The sequence below is a fragment of the Cardiocondyla obscurior genome, linkage group LG23 (assembly GCF_019399895.1).
Source record: "Cardiocondyla obscurior isolate alpha-2009 linkage group LG23, Cobs3.1, whole genome shotgun sequence".
NCBI classification, from domain to species: domain Eukaryota; kingdom Metazoa; phylum Arthropoda; class Insecta; order Hymenoptera; family Formicidae; genus Cardiocondyla; species Cardiocondyla obscurior.
Genome location: NC_091886.1, coordinates 1,295,110 through 1,323,088, shown reverse-complemented (window position 1 = coordinate 1,323,088; position 27,979 = coordinate 1,295,110). Strand labels below are relative to the sequence as shown.

Sequence of the window (27,979 nt, the reverse complement as noted above, 5' to 3'; positions counted from 1 at the left end):
AGATGGAATTGACTGTGGAGGACGTGAACGATAATCCGCCGTCGTTTCGCACGAGCACCGTCCGCATATCGGTGCCGGAATCGCACCCTCTTCACGTACCTCTGTATGTCGCGCATGCCACCGATCCCGACACGTCGTCGCTGTCGATACGCTACGTTCTCCGTCAGAACAGTAACAATTTATTCGGCATAGTCGAGCGCACCGGCGAGCTCTATTTGGCGAAGCGATTGGATTACGAGACCCAGCAGAGGCACGGCCTCCTGATCAGTGCCTTGGACGGCGCCGATCTCTCATCTAACCTCAGCTTGAGCGTAGAAGTACAGGACGTGAATGACAACCCCCCAGTGTTCGAAAGGAACGAGTATCACGTGGAGGTTCCCGAAGGCGCCAAGCTCGATTCTCAGGTGAGAAAAATCTTCATTACACGCCCGTCACGCGAGCATTTGTTTGTCGAGAGGATACGGTAGGGTTCTTCAAAAAAGGAAGCGCAAAGAGGGGTAAGGCGGGGGGAGGGCCGGGAGGAGAGAAAGGACGAGACGGCAAGAGGAAGAATTTCTGGATCGACTGGAAGAGGCGGCAGAAGTTAACAACCTTTCTCTTCAGTCTTTCTTCCGCTCTTCATCGGTATCTCTTCGCGGCCGAAACGACGGTTCCCTTTTTTTTCCCCCCCCGATCAGATTCTTTTTGCTTCCGCGAGTCGGAACGTAACTCTCCCTCCCCCGTCTTTAGGATGCGTAATTTTATCCGGGACAACCAGGAAGAACGCACTCGCGAACCCTTTGCCCCGTCTCGTTTCGCCACGGCTACCAGTCGTCTGCACTCCCCTTCCGGGTAGCCTCACTCGAAAGAGAAAAGCACAGACGGAGAAGGAAAAGAAGAAGAAGACGTTGACTCGCAAAGTTCACCTTGTAGGCAAAGAGAGAATTAACCCCGCGCCGACTAGGAACGGAATTAACCGGACGTTGCATCACGTTGCAGCAAGATTAGCCGATGTTACTTTACCACGGCTGCCCGACAGACCAGTTCGGAGCCGGAAGATGGATAGGGAATGCCCGATAATCTGATATCTAGACGCGGCGTGGTTGATACCGATTGCGAGCCGCCGCGAGTCTATGAGAACGGCCAGGATTGATAGGTAACAGTCGATAGGCCTGCAGGAACGCCCCGCCGTGCCGCGCAGTCGATCATTTCGCGAGTAAATTTCCGAGTAGCTACGCAACGGGAAAAGATTTATCAAATTACGCGCGGTTAAAAAAAAAAAAAAATATTTTAATTTTATTCGGAAAATATAAATGCATTAATTCAACACCGCTGAAATTTTCAATTTTTGTTATCGGAAGAATGTAGCTCAAAACGACGATGCTCGCAGAATCCATTCGCGAAGATCGCCTACGGCGATGTGTTTCTACCCCCCCTATAATTATCTATACATATCAATCATTACCCGAGGAAGAAAAAAAAAATCGAAATAAGGGTGAGCATCGGTCGACGTCGAGATTTTACGACGGGAGGCCAAGTTCTCGCAGAAAAAGAGTCATTAGCGGCGAAACCCGCGAGAACCGGGGGTCGTCCGCTGACGCCGCTGGTAAAATCTGAAGCTCCTTCGTGACGATGGTAGCCGCGTACAAAGCGGACGTAATCCCGAATACGAGGATACCGATGACGAATGGCGGCGAGATTCTCGCCACGAGATACGCCCGTTAAACGACGTCGCATTTTTAATACAACGCACAGCCGGGTACGGGCAGCGGAGACGTCGCGGCAATTCTCGCTCTCCCCCCTCTCTCCCTTTGGTCCAGCTCGTCTTTTTTTCTTCCTCTTCCTTCTTCTCTCATCGCTACTCGATCTTCCTTCCCGCGTATTGGGTATATCTGTGGTATCTATCGGCGAAACAGATCTGTGAGCTGTCCGTGGTATCCGGAGAATATCTCAGCCGCTAGTGTACGTTAGATGGAGCGAGATAAGGAGATCGGAGCGTGAAAGCGAGATAGATGCGCGGCGGGGAGGAAGTGGGTGAAGAGTAACTTGGCAGTGAGCGTAACCCTTCACCCAACGTGAACTAATAACGTACAGTTAGACACATTACTGTCCGCTCCTACATCAGGTTTCTCGTCTAATGATAACCTGTATCTCGTCCCCTTTTCATCTTCCGCGAGGACAACCTAACGTCTCTCTCGTTCGCCTTCTCCTCTTTCTTCTCCGCTCCAGCCGTTTTTTTTCCCTTCGCCTTCTATCACCATCCATCATTCGTGAGCCGCGGGTTTATGGCGAGACACGACCTCATACACTCTCGATTCTACGTTTTTTTTTTTCTTTTTTTTTCTCTTTCCTCGATCCTCGCAATGTATTTACTAGCCTCCTGTACTGAAAATGCTGAGTGCTGAGATTGCGAGAAACGCCCGGAGATGATATGATTACTGTTGTTTCATTTTTATCGCGACTCTATTTGTTCGAGACTTTAACATTTTATCGTTTTAATATTTTCAAACCGTTGCATGAAATGTTGTGAAATTATTTCTACGTTTAGGTACATTAATTGTAAAATTGATTAATTAATTAGCTAAATAATATTTGCAAAATTAATAATTAATATTACCAGGCTAATAACTCATCGAACAATCGCATTGATTTATCGTAAAATAATTGAATTTTTCGTTATTTGTAGATTCTTCAGGTAACAGCGGTGGATCTGGATACCGGAAATAACGCGAGAATTAGCTATCGCCTTCAGGGCTCGACATCTTTCCGCATCAGTTCCAACACCGGCTGGATCTTTCTGGCGCAGAGTTTGGATCGCGAAACTCTCGATCGACACGCCCTGACGGTTCTCGCAACCGATAACGGATCACCCGCGGCGACCGCGAGTGCCTCCGTGCTGGTGATAGTTCTGGACGAGAACGACAACGATCCACAGTTCGAGAAGGACTTCTACGGATTCGAACTACTCGAGAATTTACCTTCGGGCACTCTAGTGGGCTCCGTAAGCGCTATCGATCCCGATATCGGCAAGAACTCACTTCTGAGATACGCGGTGGTTCAAGCCAACAGTAGCTTCACCGTCGATCCCGACACAGGTAAGAAGCCATCTTCCCTCCGGAGGGAATTCCATCTCGTATCCTATCTTACTTTCCTGTTTTTCGTTCTCTCCGTTTCGTTTGTACTTCCTTTGTGTCGCCGTCAAACGCTACAGGATATATAGGTCCTCGTCATAACGACACTCGAGTGTTTGTGAAAGCCGACTCGAGGCCCGGCTTCGAGGATCGAGCCGGAGGAGATGCCCACGCAGTTCAAAAACTCGCGGAGAAAAATATTGGCGCATCGTTTCCACGGAGTTCGCCGAGTTTCGACTCGCAGGTCCTCGAGTTGCTTGCGAACGTGTAATTCGAGAATTTCGTTGAACAAGAGCCGCGTTATTCTCCGGCCGGCTCGGTTCTCGGGGAAGTTAAAAAATTCACACCGGAGTCACGGCGCTACTCGACAAACCGTGAATGAGAGATGTACTACAAGGAGGCAAACTTCTTGATTCGGTACCTTCGGTGCTTTCGCGGAGGCTGCGGATGACAGTGATCGATTCGCGGCAATTAACATTTCGGTTGTGCGTCTCGAATTTTTTTTCCGTCGCTTTGCCTCGCGTTATCGTCGCGCTCGGAGCGCCTTCGTACATCGCATGCAAGATTGAATCGCCACGAAACGAAAGCAACGCTCGCTGCGCGATAGTACAATTCTTCTGTCTATCCAGTTGAACTCCTGTCGAACTTGATTTTTCACGGCTCTCCAAATTATATTCCCGCCGTTGCGTCTACGAGCCACTATTGCGAGCGTAATTGTATTCCGCGTCTGCACGATCTTTTATTATCTCCGCTTGATATTCGATCTTGTATATCGGTCCGATGCAAAGTCCGATCATCGCGATTTCTCTTTCTCTCTGCGTCTAGCCGCCCTTTCTTATCGCGGCCCTCCTCGCGTCCTCGCTCGCAGGCAAGTGCGCCGGCCTGCGGTTACTTCCTGTTTAAGACTGGTTCTTAAGCCCGTTAAATAAAAATCGAGCGCGCTTTCGCTAGCTTCTTATTAATTCACCGAGTTTGAATCGAAACCGACGCGATGTCTCGTTCCCTTGCCCCTTCGCGTTCCCTTTACAACGACGATAGAGAGAAACGGGCGCAATACGGCTCGCGAAAAAAAAAATTTACGTGTCCGAGTGACGTTTGATAATACTTCATCACTTTAAACTAACGTTGCGACACGCTGTTAAATAAATCAGTCGGCTCGCGAATACGGCCGCCGACGTTTAAGCTCACAATGTCGCTCAATGGCGATTTATCAAATTACCAGGCTGGAATAACAAGAACGACACGGGATACATTTCTTTTTTGCGAGATCGCCGTATAGCTCATTTTAGGTCGCGGCGGTGTATACTCTTCGTAAGTATTAAAATATAATCCGGTAAGAGTGGCGCTTTCGCCCGGCCGGCGTGTAACGAATCATCGGGAACGAGGCCCCGAGGCCCATCGCACACCGCGAAAATACGCGCACATGCACGCGACGCGCAACGTGCACAGATTGATTGGCATGCGACACAGGAGTATTTGTGTATACGCTCTCTCGGACCGAGACCCGAGCTCTCCCCGTCTCTCTTTCTTCGTTTCGTATCCGCTGCCTGTTTGCAGAGGTGGGACCTCTCAAGTCATCCCGGCCGCGCGGAGGACCCGAGAGGCGGAAAAAGAAAAAGAAAAAAAAAAAAAAAAAAAGATAAGGGATAACGACGGCGAGGGAGGTGGGGGACGATCGCGCTGCCGGAAGTATCAACTGTCTTGTCGTACGAGTACTTCTATATTAATCCCCGCTGCATGCGGCGCGACTGCACATTGTCCGGTCAACGGACCTGCGGCGGAATGAGTTGAAATTTCGCCCGGCCATTGTCCTTCGATCGACTCTACTCGCGAGATCTCCCATTGAGAAAACCCTCGAGCGGCGGCGCTCCTTCCGCGTAGGTCGTCCTCGTAACACTCGCTTAATGGCGCTCTTTTCTCCATTCATCCAATTAAGGGGGCCCCTCGCGTGTTGGCTTACATTGTCGGCAGATCGACCGGCGGTGATTTATGGAATGGCACGCCCTTGTCCGCGATGAAACGCGACGACGAGCGGGGGAATATTCGATTGTCAGCGCGGCTCGACCGGTTCCTAATATGTGATCGGAGGCTGTTAGCAGTCGATGCCTCTCGCCGCGCACCTCCCCCAGAGACGGTACCTGCATCGAGAATGTCAAAGTCGCGCACCTCCGCGGCTTCACGTCTTTCTTCCGACGCGACGACGGCGTACGCTCGTGCGTGAAATTCCCGCGCGTCTCGTGCATTTTAAACCGCAGTACGCGCGCGGCACGGCCGATTATTGCCACTCGAGGAATTCCCGTGACCCACCGTGACCGACTCGCCTATCGGATACCTGTTGCAGCGTGGCCACGTGCCATCTGCGCCACGTGGCTTGTCTACTTGCGCGAGGACGGACGCTCGCTTCAAGTATGCGGTAATACCTGCACCGCGGTCGCTTCGCAGTGCGTTGACTTTGCGCGAGAAGACTCGCGAAGAAAAATTAAAAAAATTAAAAAAAAGAAGTCCGATAATCTCATCTCTCTTCGTTTATTATCATCCTACGTGCGCGCTTCCATCCGGTGCGCGCCACGTCCTGATGAATGACGATTACGCTCGATTTATATTATAATTAAGCACGTGATATAAAAACATCGATCGCATCTCGGATTACTTAGCGATACATTTTCCAACGGCGAAGCGTGTTTAGCGGCGTTTCCCCGCGGCTTTTCTGCGCGTCGATAATTCGGTATGCGGTTTTGTGTCGGTGATCAAATTAAAGATAAGGCTGCCTCGGCTAGTCCGCAACTTAGCGAACGCGCGCGCATGATTGCGAAGCGGCCGAGCAGGTTCCACGGCGCGGGGTTCTCGATCTAATCTTAGTCCGGGACTTCTCGGGTTGATTTTTCATCCGTATCCCGTTTCCATTCGCCGAACGGCTGTTTGATTTTCAAGAAACCGTCCGTGGACGGCCCGCCCGCCGCGGGACTCGGGGCTTGTACGTTCAATCGCGCCGGATGGATTTCCAAATATTGAAAGAGGCGCGCAGAGACAAAAAGCGACGTTCCTCTTACGAGAATGACGGTGAGATCGGCCGCGCGGTCCTATGGCTAACACGAGAAACGCATTAGCACGCGTCCTACGATATACTTCTTATTGTTACGCGACGGTATCCCCCGTGTGCGCGGATGGTATCTCTGGCGCAGTCGGTCGGCGCGTTTGCATGTCCCCCGTCGATCGTTTGTCTTGTCAACGACGGCGAAGTAGGTACGGGGCTTCGTCGCTGGTGAACGCTAGGGCGATCGCGGCGGTTTTCGATCAGGTACGTCGAGAATTCGTCGCGGCACGCCGAGCATCGAAAGCGGCCGTTGTCTCGGACACGAATTATTATCCCGAACTCTTTTTTCTCCGATTCCGGAATAGCTCCAGCGAGCCACTTCTCGGCTAGTCGCTCGCTTAATTATCCATTAATGCCAGGTGCCCCGAGGTAGGAAGACCGAGTCTTTTCCGCGCTTCGACTCCACCTTTTCCCTCTTTTATCCCGCCGTGCGCGCTCACCCTCTCCCGCCTCTTCCTGGTTTTCTTATTCGTACCCTCCTCGTCCTTCCTTCCTCCGATTACTCCCTGCGATACGTAATTACGGCGGACCTCGTTACACGCGCGACTACGTACGCCCGTAGTACAATTATTATATACGTCCGCGTGGAAGAGAAAGAAAGAGAGACGGAGGGAGAAGGAAAACGAAAGCGGAAACGAAAAACGAAACTCCTGGTATCAAGGCGCGACTAAGGAATACGAGCGACCGGGGCACAAATGGTTCTTATTCGCGTACGGGCAACGATTATCCAATTAACCGTTCTCGGCGAGGGAAATTGATAAGGTCGGCCTAGACGTCCGCGCGATCGACGAGAAACGACGACCGGTTGTATTTCGTATTTGATTTTATACGAACGAACGGTGTTCTCCCTCGTATGCGCCGCCGGTCTTCATTGCCTGCTCCGGTGTTTGAGAGCCGGCGCGTAAGATCTATTGGACCCGGTGCTTTTAAGTATCATCTAATATCAAGACAGACCGGCGCGGGGCTTTTTGTCGCGTGCCCATAAATATTCCCCGGCATCCGCTAATAGACGCTACCTGCAACGCTGCGGGGAATTGCTAATAGATCGTTAATAATTTCGCTATCTATACCGCCAGCTAAGCTCGACGCTCGCGTCGTTCGTGAGGCGCAATGAAAATTAATTGTTTCTCTTTCCCCTTTGCGATCGTCAGGCGAGATCACTACGCGCGAGCCACTCGACCGTGAAGCGAAGAGCGTTCACGAGCTGGTTCTGGAAGCGCGGGATCAAGGGACGCCCTCGAGGGCCGCCAGGGTGTCCATGAAGGTGACGGTCCTAGACGTCAACGACAACTCGCCCGAAATCGTCGACCCTCAGAGGGACGTGGTCAGCGTCAGGGAGGAACAGCCACCGGGAACGGAGGTCGCCAGAGTACGGGCGCTCGACATGGATCTCGGTGAGAACGCGTCGGTGACGTACAGCATTACGAAAGGTAAGAGTCGCATTGTCGAGCCCAACGTTTCACTTCTCCATTTATTTTCGCGTCTTAATCTCGCGATGGGTTGTTAATACATTCTCGAATACTCGTTCGTCGGCGTGTGGAGGCGAGCGATTACGCGCCGCTCGTCTAATTAAAGAAACCGCGCTTTTGCCTCGGATGCGATTATCCGCCGGAACAAAATATATAAATTACGATTACTCGCGCGAGTACGTACGTGCGCGCGCGGCGAACGACGACGCGGCTTCGTTACGATAAGCGCGGGTATTAAACGATGGACGGCCGTATTAGAAATAAATTTCGGAAATAATAGAGAAATGAGGAAAGAGCACTTACGTGTCGTCGATGAGATGTCCAGCCTTGATTTTCCATCGCTGACGGAGGCTCCCACGACGCAGCGTCTTTTTTTCGAGGCTTCGATGACCCACCAGCAGTAATCGCAGAAACAATTATGCGCGGTCTTGAAAGCGGCGTCGGGCGTTCCTTGCCGGGCGTGTTATCCTTGCCGCCGCGCTCGGTGAGAAGTCGCTTCCACGTACGGCGGTGTCCACTCCGGTGGCGGTCACGATCGGAATCGTCTTTTCGCGATTGCACACGCGGCGAGAAAAGAATCTTGATCGCGAGATTAAAATCTTAACATCGCATCGCGGGATACATCGCATGTTGGTCGACGGGCACAAACGATGTTACCTCTCCCTCCCGCGTCGAGCACTTTTCCCGATAGGCGGCACTGATTTCGCGTACAAGCTTCTCCTCGGGACAACGGGCGTCAAAAGACTTTCCACCACGCCGCGATGGCGCCTTCCGGTCTTGCCAACTGCATAATAAGTAATTACGTGGATGAAATTTTGTTCGTCCATTTTTTTTTTTTTTTTTGACGAATATTTCCATCCGGACAGACTGACTTCGTTTCTTGTTGCAGACCGGGACTCGGACGGCTACAATGTCTTCACCATCGACCCGATCACCGGCATGATCAGGACCAAGGCCGTGCTCGATCACGAGGAGCGCAACGTTTACCGGGTGCCCGTAAGAGCGACCGACGCCGGTCATCCACCACGACACAGCGAGCGCGTGTTGCGAGTCGAAGTTCTGGCACTGGCAGATAACCGGCCGACCTTCACCAGCAGCAGTCTTACCTTTAACGTAAGTACTATTGACCTCGCGATCAGGTAGGATTCATTTTCCCCATCAGATTTGTTCCTAACCACGCCGGACATCGTAGTCGGAGAACTCCCCTGTGGCCTCTTGCAATTATTCATTACATTTATGATCGCGCTAGCGTCTCTCCAGCGGCGCCTTGCCGCCGTTGTTACGTGTATTTTTTATCTGCGAACAGCTTCATACAATTTATGCCACGTTATAAATTGTACGAAAAATCCTTCCACGAGAGATTGAAATTTTATCGCGTTCTCACGGTCTTCGATGATATTAATCATTGAATTAAATATTGAATTATTTTTTTTTGTATAATTTTTATAAAGATATATGTACGTAATAACTTAATATTTGATTCTTTCATTAATTAATTATACAAATTATTTTTTCACGTTTAATAATGCACGTTTGACACATTCAGGTACGCGAGGATGCGAGTATCGGGTATGCGGTGGGATCAGTATCCGGAGCGAGTCCTGCTGGTCGCGTGGCCTTCACCTTGGACTCGCTGACGCCGATCAGCGAGTTTCCAGCTTTTGATGTTGATCGTAGTTCGGGCCAGCTGGTGGTCGCTCACTCGCTCGATCGCGAGAACGTAAGCGAGTACCATTTGGAAATCCGCGCGTTGGACACAACTTCGCTCGGAAATCCCCAGAGCATCGCCGTTTCCGTGAAGATCATCATAGAAGACGCCAATGATAATCCACCGAAATGGCCGCAAGATCCAATAATTGTTCGCGTGTCCGAAAAGGCAGCGATCGGTTCTACCATTTACAATCTCACGGCCAGCGATCTGGATAGCGGCCTGAACGGAGAACTCAGATACGGTCTCGTGGCCGAATTTCCGTCGAAGGGTTGCTTTACCGTTGACTCTTTGACCGGCGCTTTAACGTTGGCCAAACAATTGGATAGAGAAGAAAGAGCGGAATATACTCTGATTCTCAAAGCATCAGACCGTGCACCACCAGGAGAGCAATTAGCATCTACGGTCACTGCGAGAATTATCGTTCTTGATCAAAATGACAACGATCCTGTTTTCGTCGCACCAGAGATTACTAACATAAATATCGCGTCAAATCGTCTGCCTGGTAAGTGTCATATATTATTAACTCAAGTGAATGTATCACATAGATTTCCGCATAAAGAATGATTAATAAAATTCTAATTTCTGTAATTTTAGGTGCCAGCTTAGTAAGAGTCATTGCCGTGGACAATGACTCTGGCGACAACGGCCGGATATCTTACGTGATAACCTCAGGTAACGAGGAGTCGCAATTTACCGTGGGCTACGAATCTGGTATTGTCGGCCTTGCGAAACCCATCACGAAGCCTGCAAATCTTGAAATTACCGCCAATGATCACGGATCACCACCTCGCAAGGCTGTGCTAAAGCTGAGTCTAAATCCGATAACGGCGCAAGCGAGCGGTCCTCCTCGACTACTGTTGCCACATCCGATTGCTAAAATTTCCGAGAACCTCCACGTCGGATCGCACGTCATGAACGTTGCAGGTCCGGCAATTGCGGATCAAGGTAAGTTCAAATGTCGATCCCTTGGGACCCGTGGCACAGTATTTCAGTAATGCATAGAAGGAAGATTGTTGCGAAATGCGAAAGCGAACGTAAAACGCAGGAAGGTAGGGGAATTACAGAAAGAACGGAGCGGAACAATGGCCGCGTATATCATCGTGCCGTCGGCCTGCTGCGGTACGCATAGGCAAATCACCGACCTCTTACACCAACGTGCGATTTCGCGTTCACACGCACGCACACGACACGTCGCTACTTACTGCCAACACGACAAGGGATGACCGTGGCGCAACATGTTCACTAAATCGCGTTGCTTTGTTCTAAGCCCGCTAAAAATCCAACGAGCATGGGATAGGCGCACTGGAATTCGAAAATCGAAGTCACCGATACAGCACATTGAAACCACCGGCACGACACATTAAAATCGCCGACGTGACCGCCACGTTTTAGATTAGAAAGTGGCAAAGTCGTTGAATTTTTAGATATAGCTCGTGCCACTTGAAAATAAATACTTTAAAATAGCGATATAAATATAATTTGATATAAAAAATTAATTTAAAAAAATATAGTAAATTAAATATTGTCTGTAACAATTTTTTTTTTAATTCTAATAATTTAATGATTGTCGTAAAATATATTATGCACATGTCACTTAATTAAACATGTATTGACAAATTTTTTTTCGCTTTGCATAGGTAACGTTACCTTCAGTATCCCGAGCGATGTAGCGTCGAACAAATTCGCTATAGCACCCAGTGGGCAAGTCATTCTTCGTGGTGCCTTGGATCGTGAGAAAGTTGCACGTTACTCAGTTTCCATCTTGGCGAAGTCGAACAAGCTTCTAGATATTACAACTTTGGAAGTAATAGTGATGGACGAGAATGATAACAGTCCAGAATTCCGGCCGGGTTCTTGTTACACTCTCGCTGTGCCGGAAAATCAGGAAACTGCGGCTATTCATACTGTAGCCGCGACCGATTTCGATGAAGGCAAAAACGGCGAGATTTCTTACAGTATCGTAGGTAAGTTGTCCGGCGAAGAGCAGCGTGTAATAAATAAAATTACATAAATATTCAGATTTAACATTTGTTCTTTTTTTCAGGTGGCAACATCGGCGCAAAGTTTGCGCTAGATCCGACTACGGGCGTATTATTTATGTCGAACTTGGATCGTGAGACCGTGCCCAAGTACGTTCTGACGATTTCGGCTAAGGATAAGGGAAAACCGAGCCGCGAAGCGCGCTGCAATCTTACCGTGATCGTGCTAGATATCAACGATAACGCTCCAACGTTCGTGCCGAATCAATACACCAATCCACACAGTGGTTTTCCTTACGGATCGTCGAATTATCCGGCGAATTACCATCCCGCGAAGTACGTGACGACGATTTCAGAAGATGTTCCACCGGATTCGAGCGTGATGTCCGTGAAGGCAACTGATCCGGACCAAGGTGTAAACGGAAAGATCACGTATTCCATCTCCGAAGAAACTAGCTGGCTCTTCAGGGTCGACAACCTAACCGGCATCGTTACTACGGCCGGGTGAGTGCACGTCCTGTCGTTTACTTAAAAAAAAAATTTTTTTTATGTACGGCTTCCCTTCTTTCTTTTATCCTCTGTCACTGTTGTCGTTTCCTTTCCTTCCGATCTTTTTCTATTTCTTTCTCTTTTTCTCTCTTAGATTCTTGGTCTTTTTTTTCCATCTTGGTTCATCTTTCTCTTTTCTTTCAGACTGCGCATGTGAGTTTTGCTTTGCGATCTTGGCTACCAACCGACTAATTTCATCCTGGCGTTAATTACCGCGACCTTTATTACACATCCGATTAGGATCACCCAAGGGGATATTACGCTGGTAGTATAACGTCGTAAAACGGGAAGTGAAGACGCGCGTATATACGTACACACACATATGTGTGCACGCAGGCACGGCGCAGCCAGTTGGCTTGCAATGAAATAAGCCCGACGCTCAAGGGCAGTGGGGGAGGAAAGAGAAGCGCGGAGACGCGGTCTAGGAACGTCGTAAAATTATAAAGTCAGTCGATGCGCTTCAAGAACGATGCACTATGGCCGATTAAACGATTCCGTATGCATAACCCGTCGGCACAACTCGAGATACTACTCCTTTCCTTCTCCTTTTCCTCTCCGTATCTCCTTTCTTTTTCTCCTATCTATATATCTCTTCCACAGCCCCCCGTTCGTCCCTCTCAGTCTGTGTGTGTCTCTTATGATTACGCGTTGCAATAAACCGATATCTCGAGACATCGTTAAAGCGAAGACTTTCTGTAGCTTCCGTCCATCTCCCCAAACGGCAAGGTCGTGGTTCGTTAATTAATGGACGATTTCGCTGCGGGCCGCCGCGAACCTTGATCCTAGCGAAGCGCGCTCACCGACGATCGTTAACCACTCGATACGGTCTCGGCGTACGGGCGGTGGAAAACCCTCAAACACTAATTGCGCGCGCGAACTTCACAGAATCGAATTCAATACCGAGTCCTTATATACAAAACGTTAACTTTTATGAGTGGACGGTTGCGCGGCCGCACAGGAGTTCCATGGTTATTAGAGGCGTCTACCTCCGTGTCGCCGAGTCCGGTGAACTCCCTTCGAAGACGGTACGACCGAATGATTTCGATAAATCACTTCCACGCCGGGAATATGTAATTTGCTCGTTGAAAATTATTATGCGAAGTCGCCGTAAACCCGAACACGCCCAGCGTCCGTCTTGGTGACTCACGACTCGCTCTTTAATCCTTGTGGCAGCCGCCTCTTCTCTCTTCTTCCCGTGGTGCCAATCTTGGTCGTCTAACGATTGAGATATGATTTTGCCAGACCGCATTCGTTTACGTGATTTCTCCGTCGACTTCCGCCTTTTATCGTCACCGTTTTCGTCTTCGGAGGAGCGCTTCATACCGGGGAGCGTACAAATGGTTGGAATGAACACCGCGAAATCGGTGGATGGAACGAGCGCCGGTCGACGATGTAAAGACAGAGAAAGAATAGTCAGTAGCCACGGGAAGAAGCCCAGGAGGGCGCATACTTTTACGTTGCGACAACCGTGTGTCATTTCAGCGAGACGCCATGTGGCATTTCAATGCATTATTTCAGTCGGTGAAATGCCTCCTGATATGCAAAACCAGATCTCGAGCTGCTCTTTCGCCGCGTGTCTCCCACTTTTATCGTCTCTTTCTCTCTTTCAATCCTTACCCTCCGCGACCACTATCCAGTAGTCTCGTCTCGCCATCTCCTCTTCGCCCTTTTTCTCTCTTCCCGCTTCTGTTTCTGGTATCCTTTTCTCTCAATCGGTAGCTGCGAGTCCGCGCGGCTTTCACGTTGGCTTGTCGCCGCTGCTTTTGCGGTGATGGTTTCGTTTCTCTTGCCTTTCGAAAGCCGTCGCTCTCAGCATGGAAAGAGAGTGCACGAAACGCTTTTCCCTTCTTTTGCTTGCTCGAGACCACCCGGGAGAGACAATGCACGTTAAACAAGAATCAGTTCTCGTTTAGAACGATTCGGTAAAAAGTACGTTGACAGAAAAATTCGTGTGCGCTTTATTTATTCCATAAATTAATGGTAGCATCGTGAAAATTCTTGCATTCTTGGAATTATTTCTCGGCCTAGATATTCCTTGCGATTCTTTTACTCGGATTGGAACTCTGATAATTCGGTGGATTAGATCTGTAAAGCTGCATACTTCGATTTGCAGTCGGCCGGTACGGCGGATACCAGGGCGAAAGATAACTGTAGAGTATTTGAGTTAGCTTCGCACAATCGTAAATAAGCGTATCGAACTCGTGCACTATCCGACGTATCCGATCATTATCTCATGCTTATTAAGAATTATTATTGCAACTGTTGTATCGCGAAGGCATGCTGGGAACTTCTCTTGTGCTTGCTCTATTTATATTTGCATAACTTCGTGATAGTATTGTTTTAAAGACATTGTGAGATGCGTATTATTCTTTAATAATTTTTTAATGGCCACTAATAACTTTTGATTAACGTAGAAACAAATATTTTATTAAAAAAAAATTTATTATAATTTTTATTAATAATTAAGAAATTAATTTAATTTTTATTTTTTATTGTAATATATTAAATTACGATTCTTTAAATAAGTCAACTATAATTGCGCAATTTTCTCTATTAAATCAGTGTCTTTACTTCTTAATCTTGTGATAATAAACCCACTATTTTATAACATTATTTTATAACATTATAATGTCTGTTTCTTCCTGTTCGATACAGCTCACTGGACCGTGAACGCCAAAGCAGCTACACTTTCCTCGTGGTTGCCACAGACAGCGGCAGATACGATGCGAAAAGCACGTCAATACCCGTCGAGATCAACGTCAGCGATGTGAACGATAACGCGCCAATTTTCGAGGAGTATCCCTTTCGGACGCGAGTGTCCATCGGCACGCAACCGGGTCAGAACATCCTCCGGGTGTTGGCTAAAGACGCCGACGACGGCGCGAACGGTGATATCGTGTATTCATTGATAAACGAACAGGAGAAACCGAAGTTTCGAATACATCCTAACACCGGCGAAGTGACGACGAGTCTACCGTTGTCTCAAGACAATGGCAAGACGTATCATCTGGAAGTATTGGCTCAGGACAAGGGTAACCCGCCGAAAAGCACCAAGGGTTTGATCGAGCTTCAAATCGGTGATCTCGCGGACTTGACGCCCAGCTTGAAGTTTCAGAATCATACGTACAACGTCGTTGTTCAGGAAAATGCGGCAGCTGGCACGGAGATAGTTAAGATCACCGCTGTACGTACCGATGGTAGACGGCAGCGCGTCACTTATTCGATCGCTTCGGGAAACGATTACGATATTTTTGCGATCGACGAAGACCTCGGTCTACTGCGTGTCAACGACCCTACGAGATTGGACGCAGAAATTTGGAACGACTTGACGATAAAACCTGATAACGAACTGTCGGACGGTATTGCGCGCACTAATTCGTGGGGCAGATCCTTGGATGGTCAGCAGTCAGAGGAGCCTAGAGAAAGTTCAAGACACATATTAAATATAGTGGCGAGAACGGTGGGCCAAGAAGTTCTGGAGGCGTTCGTCAAAGTAATCGTTAGGCTGTCTGACGTAAATGATAATCCACCAATCTTTACGCAAACGCAGTATTCAGCTACTGTACTTGAAGGCAATGCCAAAGGAGATTTCGTCGTAAAGGTAAAAGAATTTTATGATCTTATTGCTTTTATGTCAAAAGATTCGGTAACTCTCGCACAACAATCTGTTAATTAAAAAAAAACTAAAATTAATATGAGAATTATTTTTATAAAAGATTTAAAAGAAAAGTAAGATACAATTTAATTATTTAAAAGCACAAATATTTATATGTAATTTTTCTGTCATATATTAAAGTCTAGATATAAAAATAAATAGTATTAAAATATATTTAAGTACGTGCATTTGATACATATTCATTAATATTTATTATTGTAGCTTTCAGCGAGTGATGCAGATCAAGGGCTGAACAGCAGAATCTTATATCATATTGTGGATAACAATCCAGACAATGCTTTCACTATAAGTCCACCATACAGCGGAGTCGTGCGAACGAATATAGTCCTAGATCGTGAGATTCGTGAAAAATATAGATTGACTATCATTGCGACTGACCAAGGAAATCCACAATTAACTGGTACAGCTGCATTGAGCGTACGAGTAATCGATGTCAATGACAATCAGCCTACTTTCCCTGAGCATAGTATCATTTCGGTCTCTGAAGGTAAGTCGTAAGAATTATTATTATATCATAAAAATTTTTTTAACTTTACAGTAGTAAAATATAATGTGCAATGATTTTCTTAAATACTAATTTATAAAAAATATCCCTGATATAACTAAATTCATATTTAGACAAGACTGTTTTAAGGTTATGTTACGCTTTCGTATTTAAAACTATTCTTGAACTATCAGTTTGTTCATTAAGTATCATATCTTTGCATTTCTCGAATTGTGGTACCATTTCCTCGAGACTTTTGTCACCGTCTATAATCATTACTGGCGCTGGTAAGGAAAACAACGTTTTTCTATACAGCCAGTCGTCGTGAATTTCATGAATTTGTTTCAAATACTCTAACGGTACGGAGTTCTCTTCCTTTCGCGCACGGGCTTGCATTCTTTGAAACACAATTTCCGGCGTTGTCCTCAGGTATACTAAAATAAAATAAAATCACGTATAATTAAATGAAAGAAAAATTACATTTTACAATATTTTATTTAATTGACATACGAAAAGTACGTACTTATTAAATCTGCTTTTATATTCGCGTTTTCTATACACCAGTTATGCCAATTTTCTAAAATCAGTGCTTCTACTTCTTGTATCATGTGTGTTCGTTTCATATTTTCTAAAAAGCATCTTGCACTGAACACAGATCTTTCCATAACTTTATAAGGCGATGGAGTGGCTGTGGTATGCAACTGCAATCTAGTTAATTGAACGTATGATTGAAATAGGAAGGCATAATTTACTGGATCCTTGTAGAACAGATCCTGAAAGTATTAAAATTAATATGATACATATTTCTATATGTTCTTGCTACTCTTCCTGCATATCTATACATATCTTCTAAATATAATATTTCCGAGACGACTTACCAACAAGTTTACTCCGGCTACATTTCGCCACAGCTCCACTGGTTCTTGCAAGATTGTAGCATTATTAAAATTGTGGAAGTGGTTCAGAAATGTTGTTTTACCACTTCCAATGTTTCCTTCTATGCAGATTGTAAATGGGTTATTGTACAGTTTCCTTGCGGGAAGCATTTCCATGATGTGAACGCAAGTATTTTTTGCTGAAACAACAAGTTATTTGTAACGTCAGTTACATGAGGGGAACAACTGATATCAATTTCATACCGTCATAAAGTATTGTCGACGAAACTGACGGGCAGGTGAATTTTTTTTTTTAAGAGGCTTGCCAATCAATTAAACGCTCGCTGCGTTTTACGAGACACAAAGTGGCGGAATATCATAAATAGAATTCTACAGCAATTATCTCCGTGACGACTAAGCTCGCTTTTACTACTTTATTTTATTGATTTATGTTGGCAACGAACGAATAACCTCTTTGAGGTTATCGACTAACGTACCTTTATGCCGTTTTTTATATCCGTCGTTATATTTCTCATGTAACACTAAAACCCGTCGGAAAACACGCTTCGGAACCACGCAGACTGATCGACGATAACGAACTGCGACGCTCGGCATACGTTGCCCAAGCGGCATGTTTCCCGCCTAAAGTGCACGCCGCCATGCTTGTGCGTCACGAAATGGTCAAGCCGCGGACGAGCCATCTGCTAAAGACGAAATCAGCTGACTGTGACTGAGTAACCGTGCGGTAAAGTTAGAGCGAGAGGAAACAACGCGTGAAACATATGAAAGGAATATACTGCTGGAGAAACTACGGTTAGTCCCCTAGAATTTTGTTAATAATAAAATGCAACGACTTGACTGTTTTTTCGCGTGCAACATACTTTTTTTCTAAATTTAACACTCGGTCACGTGTGCACACACGTACATATACATATATGAAGCATATCGTTAGGAGGGGCAGTCGAGTGTCGACGGCAGTAGCATCGCGGTTTATTTGCTAGCAGCTTAGATTTCACCTGCAATAACGATAGCTCGAGTTTCGTCTTGATTGCAAATGTCTATCTTTACCTCGAAATTCAACAGGTTTGATAACGAGTTCTCTCGACCTCAAGGCCGCCCACGTTCAATGATAGAAAGGAACGCGAGACTGGATGCTGAATTGCATCTTAAAAAAAAAAAAAAAGAATATTAAAATGCATATTCAGTTTATATATTATTGACAAAAAAAAATTAATAATAATAAATGAAAGAAAACGAGCGATTTCTAGAACAAAATCTAGCGATATCTAAAATAAAAATAAACGTCCGAAGTAACGAGGAAACGACGTCGAAGAGCATGTAAGCGAGGGAGGGCAGGTGAGAGGAGTCGAACGACGCCGAGAGGGCGGGAACGCATTCTACTCCACGTATAAAGTTAAGTGGCAAAAGATTTATGCTGGCATTAAAGTCCAACTGTTCGGAACAATCTGCATAACTTAGACGAGGCTGCCGAGACGCCCGTTCGGTGGCTCGGTTCCTCTTCCTCCGCCTCGCCGATTCTCTCCGCCGCCTCGCCGGTTCTCTCCTCCGGCTCGCGGATCTTTTTCCTCCTCGGCCTTTCTCGCCACCATATTGTTCCCCATTGACAGATACGATTCAATGGAAACGGCATGGGACCGTGGTGGCCGCGAGTTTGACGTACAAGCGCCAACCTCGAGCGCTACCACTCCTCGAGGTGCAGAAAAAGAAAGGTCTCCTCTCTTTCGTTCGCCATCGGACGGGTAGTTAGCTAGTCAACGAAGATGACGCGACGAAAGACGGAGGAGGAACGGGTGATCGAGTAAGTTCAACCGCGTCGCGATTTCGATGATACCTCGAACGGTCCGTCTCTCCTCTCGCGGCGAGCTCTCCGTTCCTTCCTGTCGGATGAAATTTCCAATAGCGAGCAGGTGGCAAGTCACGCACGTTCTAGCAATCATTCCAAGACGACGGGAGATATAATAGGAGATTCCACTGGGGCCTCTTTTATTGCGCTCGCGTTTTTGTCTTCGTCTCTTTCTTCGCTTTCTGCCGCCGCTCGGCCGCTCTTTCTTCTTTTCCCCAGCGAGAAACGCTTCGGTACCGAAGGGGTAGCTCGCGCATTCTCGCGAACGACGCTGGATTGAGATCGCCGTCTAATTTGTATTGTCGTAAAACTGTTCGAGGTTTCGGTGCGAACGAGATTGTCGCCACGTTAACGCCACGTCGGGCGAAATTTATTTAACATCGCGGCTCGTACTCTGGAAGCCCCGCAGTTCGTTTCGTCGACGGCGACGTCAATTGCGCCTCGACTCGCAACAAAATTCGCATGAAGGGTATTTATGCATTCACGTGGACAGGATAATTATGTGCCCCGCGATCTCCACTTCCGTTTCCAGCTGCGTTTGGAATAGTAAAGAGGTTTTCAGCGGTAACAGAGTCATGTCGCGCCCGTGTTTGCCTATAGACGAACGGTACGGGATTGCCCCGCGAAACCGATTTACACGACTTTAACGATCTCCCGTGAAATTTATGAGCGGTCGCAGCCGCGTGTGCCAGTAAAGCCTTCCTCCTCCCCGTCTATGCCCTCGAAAGCATCGTACAGAATAATTCTTTTACTGCCGCAGGTGTTGCTTACGCCCGGACGTATATCACCTGGTGGTGGAATCAAACGGTTTCTAATGATATACTTGCTTCTTCAACATGTATCCGTATATATCATACTCAACCGAATCGGAAAGATTTCGTTTTCATCAAACGTCACGAAATAAACCGGGCCTTACCTCGCAAAGGCCCTTTATAAATTTTTACAAGTACCGTAACACCATTTTCTTAATAATTTTATTTTTAAAATACTCGCGCGTCGTGCAAAGTACAACGCCGCGCGTTCTTCCCGCACGCAAAATCGTTCTCGTGTTACGGTTTTCAATTTCTTCGCGTAATACCTGGACAGAGCGACATTATAACTTACTTCGCGCCAACTCCGATCGTCTCCCTCGCGTACAGGAGGGCCCGTCCGTTTCTTCAAGCGGATTCGTTTCGACTGTTTCGTCTTAGCGACCGGCCAAGATAAAACGATTTGATAGTACGGATCCAATGCATTTTAAGCACCGACTTCTTTCCTGTGTCTTCGCGGAAGAAAGCAGCTCGCGCCCGTGAGATTCGTGGGGTATGCGTACATATGCATCGCGATCGTTTCACGGTGACAAAGTGACTTCGCGATGAGGGGACAAAAGAACGAAATCAAAGTCATCTTTATGCATAAGGGATACAATCTGTCAGTAGCGACTGCGCGCGCCACAATGCAGAGCGATAAAGCTCTTCATTCTGTTCGAAAGCCACAGCGGTCTTTTTCATTTTTGTCAAGCGCATTTTACTAACTCCCACTGCTATCAGATGCTGGAATAATCCACGCGATTATCTATTTATTTGCAACAATGAGGTCTTCGCGAACGTGCCGTCTCCTACGAGGCTGCAAATACGTTCTCCATTTATGTATAAAGAATAAATAAAAGTGGAACGGCTTTATTCGTTTCATATCATTATCAATGTGCATATTTGTAATATGATTTGTATGTTAAAAAAAAATGTTTGATTTTAGGTACCGCCATGGGAACCGTGCTAACAACTATCACGGCAAACGACGTCGACAGTTCGCCAGCGTTAACGTATCGCTTCGGCAACGTGACGAGCCCGGGACCCTTCAGCATCGACCGGTACGGCGGCAAGGTTGTTCTGCGGAAGCGTTTGGACGCCGAGACGCGTTCCGAGTACACTCTTCAGGTGATCGCCAGCGACGGGATTCACGAGGCGACGACCGATCTCACCGTTCGTGTGACCGATCTCAACGACAATGCCCCGCAGTTCGAGCAGGCTGTATACGTGGCTGTTCTTTCGGGTACGTATCGAGAGCGCACGGTGCTCTCCTTTCCTCGTATACGGGACGAGAACGAAGTGAGCGAGGCAGGTAGCGAAACGCCGAATCCACGATCGAACTCTGATGATGATCGGACGCGATCGACGATGACCGTCGCGTCGTTTATCGCGTGGCACACGCTCCAGTGGGCATAATTCTTTGATTTATTGAGGAACGATCGTTATCGAGATTGCGCCGGTTCCGCGAAGTGGTAGCGTGGGATGAAACCGCGGGACGAACGGCCGTCTCGACGAAGTACGAGATTCCGCCCGGGTACTTTATCCCCGCGTTCTTTTGCGTCTTGCATCTGTTGCAATTCGCCGCGTGTCCGCCAACGAATCGGTTACTGCCTTTGAGAGTTTCAATTATTTTGACAAAACCATGCGCGTTCATTTACAGCGCGGACGCTCCATTTAACGTGGCATTGTGCCTTCGTGTCTTTTTTTTCTTTTTTTTTTTTTCTTTTTATCTTACACGTGGAAAGAATCCGCGTCGAGATTACAGTTTCATCAGTCGAGATTCATTACCGTTCGTACCGTAAAGTTGTCATTGGTCGCGCGAGTTCTGTCACCCCGCTAGATAATGGATCTCGATGTCAGTGTCCCGTCGAAAAAAATCGAAGCACCGGTGGCACAAAGAGACGAAGCGAGGCGCGAGGAGACGAAGACGACGGGGAAGATACAGGCGGGCCCCTCGGTGCGAAATAAACGCGCGTTTAAAAACTGGTTTTTAGTAGACACGCGTTGTCCTGTTGCCCGTGTTCCAAACTCGAATTGACACCGCGCCGAGATAAAGCGCGCGAGAAAGAACGGCCGCGGGGATGACGGGCGTAGAAGAGAGCTGCGAGAAGAAGAGGAGGAAAGAGAAAGAAAGATGGGAAAGGAAGGCGGATAAAAGAAAGACCGATGAAAAGTTAGCTGCTCGAATATGGGAGAAAAGAAAAAAAAAAAAGAAAAAGAAGAAGACGTAGTGAAAGAGAAAGGGGAAAAAGGGAAGAACGCGCGTGTTAAGAGAGAGAAGGAGAATGCGAGATCGGCAGGACAGGATGGAGGACGAAAAGGCAGAGAGAAGCGAGGAATGACGAAGACGCGGGGGCAAGAAAGGGAGATGGAAGGAGAGCCAAGGTGGATTGCGAACTCCTCGCACATAAATAAACGCGAGGACACCGTTTGCGAGGTAGCCGAAAAGCCGCCTTCACTGGCAAACGCCGGCCAGGATCGCCGGCTTCGAGAGAGGACTTTCGAAACTTATTAAAAATACATAGGCCCACGCCTAATGGTGCATTTGGGTCGGCGGCGGGGAGGTAAGGGCAATCGAAAGACTGAAAGGGTAGATTGGCAGGCGGTGGATGTGAAAAGGATTCAAACCGGAGAGCTCCCACGAGAGAGCGAATTTGCATCTTCCTCTCCTTTTCAGCTTTATTCCGCACTTCGCCTCGCATGTTCGCGAAAAGCTATGTGCCGTTCCTCACGAGAGGGACAGGTAAGAAACGGCGAGATGATTGCAGACTCGATCGAGCGAAGATGATTTCGGGGAAAGTTAATGAAGCGCCCGGCCGGTTAATGGGACCATTATAGATATTCGCGAGGATGATAACATCAAGATAGAGCCAAGATTGGCTTTGCCGACTTCTCTCTGCATTTTCTTAAAATCATGCGTTTTTTTTAATTAAACGCTCAAGAAGCTATTAGCCTACAGATACAATCAAACTTTTCTGTACATTATAAAATTTCAAGTACCTGGTCCCACGGCGGAGTTAATGAAGGAAGAGGGACGAACGAGCCTGGCGGAGGAGCATAATATGAAAAAGTGCATCATCTCTCGACCGAAAAAAACCCGAAATATTCTGAAAGACAGAGTAGGATTAAAAGTAACGAAAGGAATAAATGGCAGAATTCCGAGTCTGCTAGAAACGCGAACGTATGTTAATTAGATATTACGAAGTGTGTGCGTATATCGTGATCATGCATACTCTGCAATAATTACATATGCAATATAATACCATTTTTCTTGCTGCCTTCTGCAGGTCGTAATCTTTGTTTCTCGCTCCTGCTGACCACAGAGAGCAAGGTCTCCGAAAGAGATCGTATTCCCGAGGTTTATTTCGAACTCTCTTCCACGCATCGGTCTACATATTCCTCTGTCTTCTACACTATAGGTCACGGCTTGGCACATTAATGCCGAGTTATCCGGCAATTTGAAACGCATCGAAATGATTTTTGTACGCGCAACGCGCCATCGAGAGTCGGGGGGGATTCACGGCACCGCGCGGCACGATTTATATATAACTGGTTATTATTTCATACTTCCGTTCGGGCCTGATGTCAAGAAGGCTTATCCTCCTCGCTCGCCGTCCAAAAAAAGGTGTTCGTAATGTCGGTCCCGGTCGAGGACGCATCCGCAACAAGAAGACACGGAGAGTATTTGAGCTCGGGCCTGCTGATCTCTCGATCTTTTACCCGCGTCCCTGTCGAGTGGTTTCTCGTACAATGTACGACTCGATAATCGATCTTGCAGAGAGTGCTTCTCGAGTCCCTGCCGTTCACTAATGAATGCCGTCTCGTGTGACGTTATATGAGCCCTCTTTATAATTTTGCATGTACAAATATCTTTCTCTTTACTCGCACCGGGAGCATAAAAACAAAACGTCGTACGAATTTATGTTAATGTAATTACACGCCGCATAACGTGTCGGTTTCTTTTTTCTCATTTCAGAAGGGCAAGGCAAGCAGGAAATTCTGACGGTAAATGCTACGGACGACGACCTTTCGGAGGAGAACAGTCGAGTGCGATATTATCTGCTGCGTCCCGTGAAAGGATTTTCGGTGGATCCCGTGACCGGCGTTCTGACTGTTAATCGCACAGCGATACCCAGGCCGATACCGAAGGAGATGGACTTGGCGATCGTCGCGGAAGACCACGGCAAACCCGCGGCATCGTCGGTGTGTTCGGTCGTTGTACGACTTAGCAGTTTAAAGAGCACCTTACCTGGCCGGGAGTTCAGGATAACGCTGAAGGAAAATTTGCTGAAAGGAGCGACGTTACTGAAACTTTCCGAAGTAGATTTGACGGGCGTTGACATCGTTGCGGGCGACGATAGCGGAACGTTTGAAATCTACAGAGATCAGCTGATTCTTTCGAAGCCAGTTGATCGTGAGATGAGAGACAGGTAAACGTCGATTGATACAAGTTTAATTCTGCAATTTGTTACGTTGAATTTGATTTAATTATTTTTTTTTTTTTTAATTACGCTCTATTAAAAAAAATATATATATGGGAGGTTTTCTTAAATCGTATTTGTTTTTCTAGGTACATGTTACAACTGGGAAATAAAATCGAAAACATGACGACAAGTTCGTTGATAGGAGACGAGCCGATAATAGTAACGATCGTCGTGGAAGATGTCAACGATAATTATCCATATTTTCTGGAAGAACTGTATCAAGTATCAATTAAAGAAGACGCTCCTCGCGGAACGACCGTTGCTGTTTTACACGCCAAGGATGACGACTTAGCTAATAGTCCGGCAGCTACGTTAATATACGACATCACTTCAGGAAATGACGGCGGTCTTTTCCGCGTCGAAAAAACAACCGGCGCAGTTTTAGTAAACTCTACGCTTGATTGCGATCTCGAGCCTGAAGTTTATAATCTCGTGGTGATGGTTTGCGATAGCGATACAACTTTACCTCTTTGCGCGCTAGCCAAACTTCGCGTTTACCTGGAAGACGTGAATGATAATTCGCCAAAGTTCCCGGTTTCTGAATATCTCGAGTTTGTCGGCGAAAATGAACCGATTGGCACGACCGTCTTCTCTGCGCGTGCATCGGATTTAGACCGCGGTATCTTCGGATCGTTAAATTACTCTATTGTTTCCGCCGCCGCCAGCGGGTTTTCCGACATTGATGAAAGTTGGAAGCTGTTCGCAGTTGACGAGTCGGGCACCGTAGTTACTCGCGCCGTATTCGATTACGAACAACGGAATCGATACGCTTTTACATTACGCGCCACGGACGCGGGCGACCGTACCGCGGCGGTGCGCGTCAGAGTGGAAATTGACTCGAGAGACGAATTCTTTCCACAGTTTACGGAACGAATGTATCGATTTGGCATAAGAAGTAGCGCCCAAATGTTGTCTGGCACAGTAATTGGTCACGTAACGGCGACCGATCGCGATAAAGGACCTGACGGTCGAGTTGTGTATCAGTTAACATCCCAAAATCCGTATTTTAAATTAAATCGTACGACTGGTGCGTTAATTGTTAAACAGAAATTAATGCACATTGATATAGATGAATCGTCTAGATTAGTAATTACTGCGAGTTCCGGTAGGCAAGGTTCTCTTTCTAACATGACAGTAGTAGAAATAACATTAATGGACGATAATGAACCGAATGGAGCTAGAGGAGCTACTGCTTTGGCGACGCCGGCGGATGTCGGTTCGAATATGGCCGTAGCTACTTCGGGCGGTTTAGCCGATTGGGTTCTGGGTTTATTAATTGCGCTCCTCCTTCTCATTCTCGCGTTTGGTGCTATTTTTCTTTATCTACACATTCGTAATCGCCGTCATAAAAAGCCTGGCACGAAACCAGGTTTGAACGGCGAGAGCAATGCTACTGCGTCTAATAGCTATGTAGATCCGAGCGCATTCGATACGATTCCGATTAGAAGCGTGACAGGAGTCGGAGGAAGTGGAAATGGCAGTTCCGCAAGTGGCGTGGGAGCAGGAGGTGGGGCATCTTGCCAGTTTGCTCCTCCAAAATACGATGAAATCCCTCCTTACGGAACATCCAGTCAATCTGGACAACAGCAAGCTACATCTGAGCTTTCCGGAAGCGATCAATCGGGATCTTCCGGCAGAGGCTCCGCTGAGGATGACGGCGACGACGAAGAAATCCGCATGATCAACGAGGGCCAACAGACTGGAGATTCCGCCAGCGATCTATCGGTTCATAATACTCAGGAATATTTAGCTAGATTGGGCATCGTGGATCCTCCAGGCGGTACGCCAAGAAGACCTCCCGAGGCCTTACCTTTGGACAGCTTACATCTATTTGAAGATGAAGCGAGCACTGAAGCGGATATAGCGACACTGATTTACGGTAAAATCGGAGAATCTGGACGAGCCACTTCCGGTCTAGAAGTACCTGGTGGACCGTCGATGAATGGCTCCCTGAGTTCTATCGTGCACAGCGAGGAAGAGCTCACCGGCTCGTACAATTGGGACTATTTATTAGACTGGGGACCCCAGTATCAGCCGCTGGCTCATGTATTTAGCGAGATTGCTAGGCTAAAGGACGATGCCGCCAGCGTTCAAAGTGGAAATTCCGGTAGTAGCGGCAAGACCAAATCTGTACATAAAGCACCACCGCCGCCGCTGCTTACGTCCGTCGCTCCAAGATCCTTAGCAGCGCCAGCGCTAGCGAGAGGAATTCTTCCGAGGTCGCCGATCAGTCACGACGCCTCTACGTTTCCTTCCGCTGCACTGAGTCCAAGTTTCTCTCCCTCATTATCACCCTTAGCTACGAGAAGTCCTAGTATCAGTCCTCTCGTACCACCTGCCACCCAGAGATCCAGTCAAAGTGCCAATCGAGGGATTCCTGTTGCTGACGGCGAGCTGAGGATCTAAGGATACTTCGACTTTCATCCGGCGTATTTTACGTACAAGTTTTAGTGTTAATCCAGTGATGACTCGCCGGGAAAGCGATATCGGTATAAGACGATACAGTGTTCGTATAATGCGAATAATATTTTTGTTAATATACATTGTTGAATGCGATTAATAAATGTATGTATATTGTTCTCTCAGACTGTGTGAACAACGTGATCCGCGGTTAAGGTGTTAATAAGTGATTTTAATGTAATAATTTCAATTTCATCTAGCATCGGAAAAAAATTTTAGCCGAATAATCTTTTTCCGTCACGCGCAAAAGTTACTTTCCCGCGATTAATTTTTACTTATTAACAAAATGTTAACGAGATATTAAATTTAAAAGATAGATTTAATTCGTGAAAATTGGTATACGTAAATTTAAGTAAAAAAAGCGAGAAAGCTACGATTGCGTCTTTACCATTTCACATTTGTTAATAATACGGACGCGTTTTTTGTTCCGATCGATAGCGAACTAAAAGCAAGTATTTTCGGAATGAATTTTGTAAATATCCGCCGACTTCGACGGCGTTTAGTCATTAAGTAGCATTGTACATAATGAGAGACTAAATGACAATGTCATAATCAAAAGAATAGACTGTTTTTGTATAAACTGAATTTCGGATGATCGCGCCTTGTTCCTCGATTTCATTTCGCGTGAATGTGTACAGTAATCTAATATTATAATTGTCAAATTGGCCATTAAAACGACGAACATGGCGATGTCATCTGAATTAAAAGCAAAAAGGCGTTATCACGAGCGAACTGATTATGCACACTGACTTTCGTGACAGCGCATCTTTAAAAACGTTTACATAAAACCTTGTTGATTTAATTGTTCTTTTTATCCCCCGAATGCGATTTCGATGTAACGGGGGATGGAAATTTCAGCCTAATACATGTGCACTGAATTTATATATATATATATAAATATATGTCATATTTTGTATAAATTGTTCTCTGTACAAAGACTTTTCCGAGCTGAGGCTTTACTACAATGTGAGCCTTAAATAAATGAATTTTTTAGGAGATTAGGTTATTTTTTTTAGTGTCACCAACCAGTTTTCTATTTTTATTACCAACACTACTCATATGCTAGAATACATAAATAAATTATTTATTTTAATTTGTTATTTGACAAGATGACTATTACTAATTTATTATTAAATGAGAAATCAGAATGAAAGTGACAAGGATTATTAATGAGTAAAATTAAATATTTCCACGTATAAATTCGCTTTTTATTATACAACACGTTGAGCCTTACATATACACGTATTCTTCAGATTATTTTGATAAGTTTATTCCATGTTTTCCCCGCTCGTTTTATTTTCAGAGCATTTTATTATTTTACTTTTTCAATGCTTGAGCATAAAACGCGCAGAGTAACAGGAGCACCCGATATATCACTTGAAAAAAATTAAAAGTTTTATTTCAAATGAAATTAAAGATCATAATTAATAAAACTA

At 46.5% G+C, this 27,979-nt stretch overlaps 2 protein-coding genes across 3 annotated transcripts in view; one reads left to right on the top strand and one right to left on the bottom strand.

Moving 5' to 3' along the window:
* Positions 1-26,774, top strand: part of Ds (dachsous cadherin-related 1) — a 271,196-nt gene extending 244,422 nt beyond the window's left edge. The window contains exons 5-17 of the mRNA XM_070671613.1: positions 3-404; positions 2,666-3,074; positions 7,356-7,634; positions 8,563-8,786; positions 9,220-9,886; positions 9,979-10,329; positions 11,022-11,348; positions 11,429-11,867; positions 14,568-15,513; positions 15,790-16,075; positions 20,546-20,842; positions 23,576-24,029; positions 24,170-26,774. Coding sequence (XP_070527714.1) covers positions 3-404; positions 2,666-3,074; positions 7,356-7,634; positions 8,563-8,786; positions 9,220-9,886; positions 9,979-10,329; positions 11,022-11,348; positions 11,429-11,867; positions 14,568-15,513; positions 15,790-16,075; positions 20,546-20,842; positions 23,576-24,029; positions 24,170-26,489 — 7,401 coding nt within the window. The 3' untranslated portion in view covers positions 26,490-26,774. The remainder of the gene's footprint in view (positions 1-2; positions 405-2,665; positions 3,075-7,355; positions 7,635-8,562; positions 8,787-9,219; positions 9,887-9,978; positions 10,330-11,021; positions 11,349-11,428; positions 11,868-14,567; positions 15,514-15,789; positions 16,076-20,545; positions 20,843-23,575; positions 24,030-24,169) is intronic.
* LOC139111355 (deoxynucleoside kinase-like) lies at positions 16,071-17,611 on the bottom strand. Of its 2 annotated transcripts, none has more exons than XM_070671611.1 (4): positions 17,445-17,611; positions 16,951-17,147; positions 16,596-16,845; positions 16,071-16,506 (listed from the first exon to the last, which is right to left on the bottom strand). In XM_070671611.1, exons 1-4 carry the CDS (start codon positions 17,578-17,580, stop codon positions 16,229-16,231), a joined length of 861 nt encoding a protein of 286 aa, XP_070527712.1. In that variant the 5' UTR covers positions 17,581-17,611; the 3' UTR covers positions 16,071-16,228. The 2 variants fall into 2 exon arrangements, with proteins under 2 accessions (XP_070527712.1, XP_070527713.1); XM_070671612.1 differs by lacking the exon at positions 17,445-17,611 and adding an exon at positions 17,212-17,427.
* Positions 26,775-27,979: the final 1,205 nt, after the last annotated feature.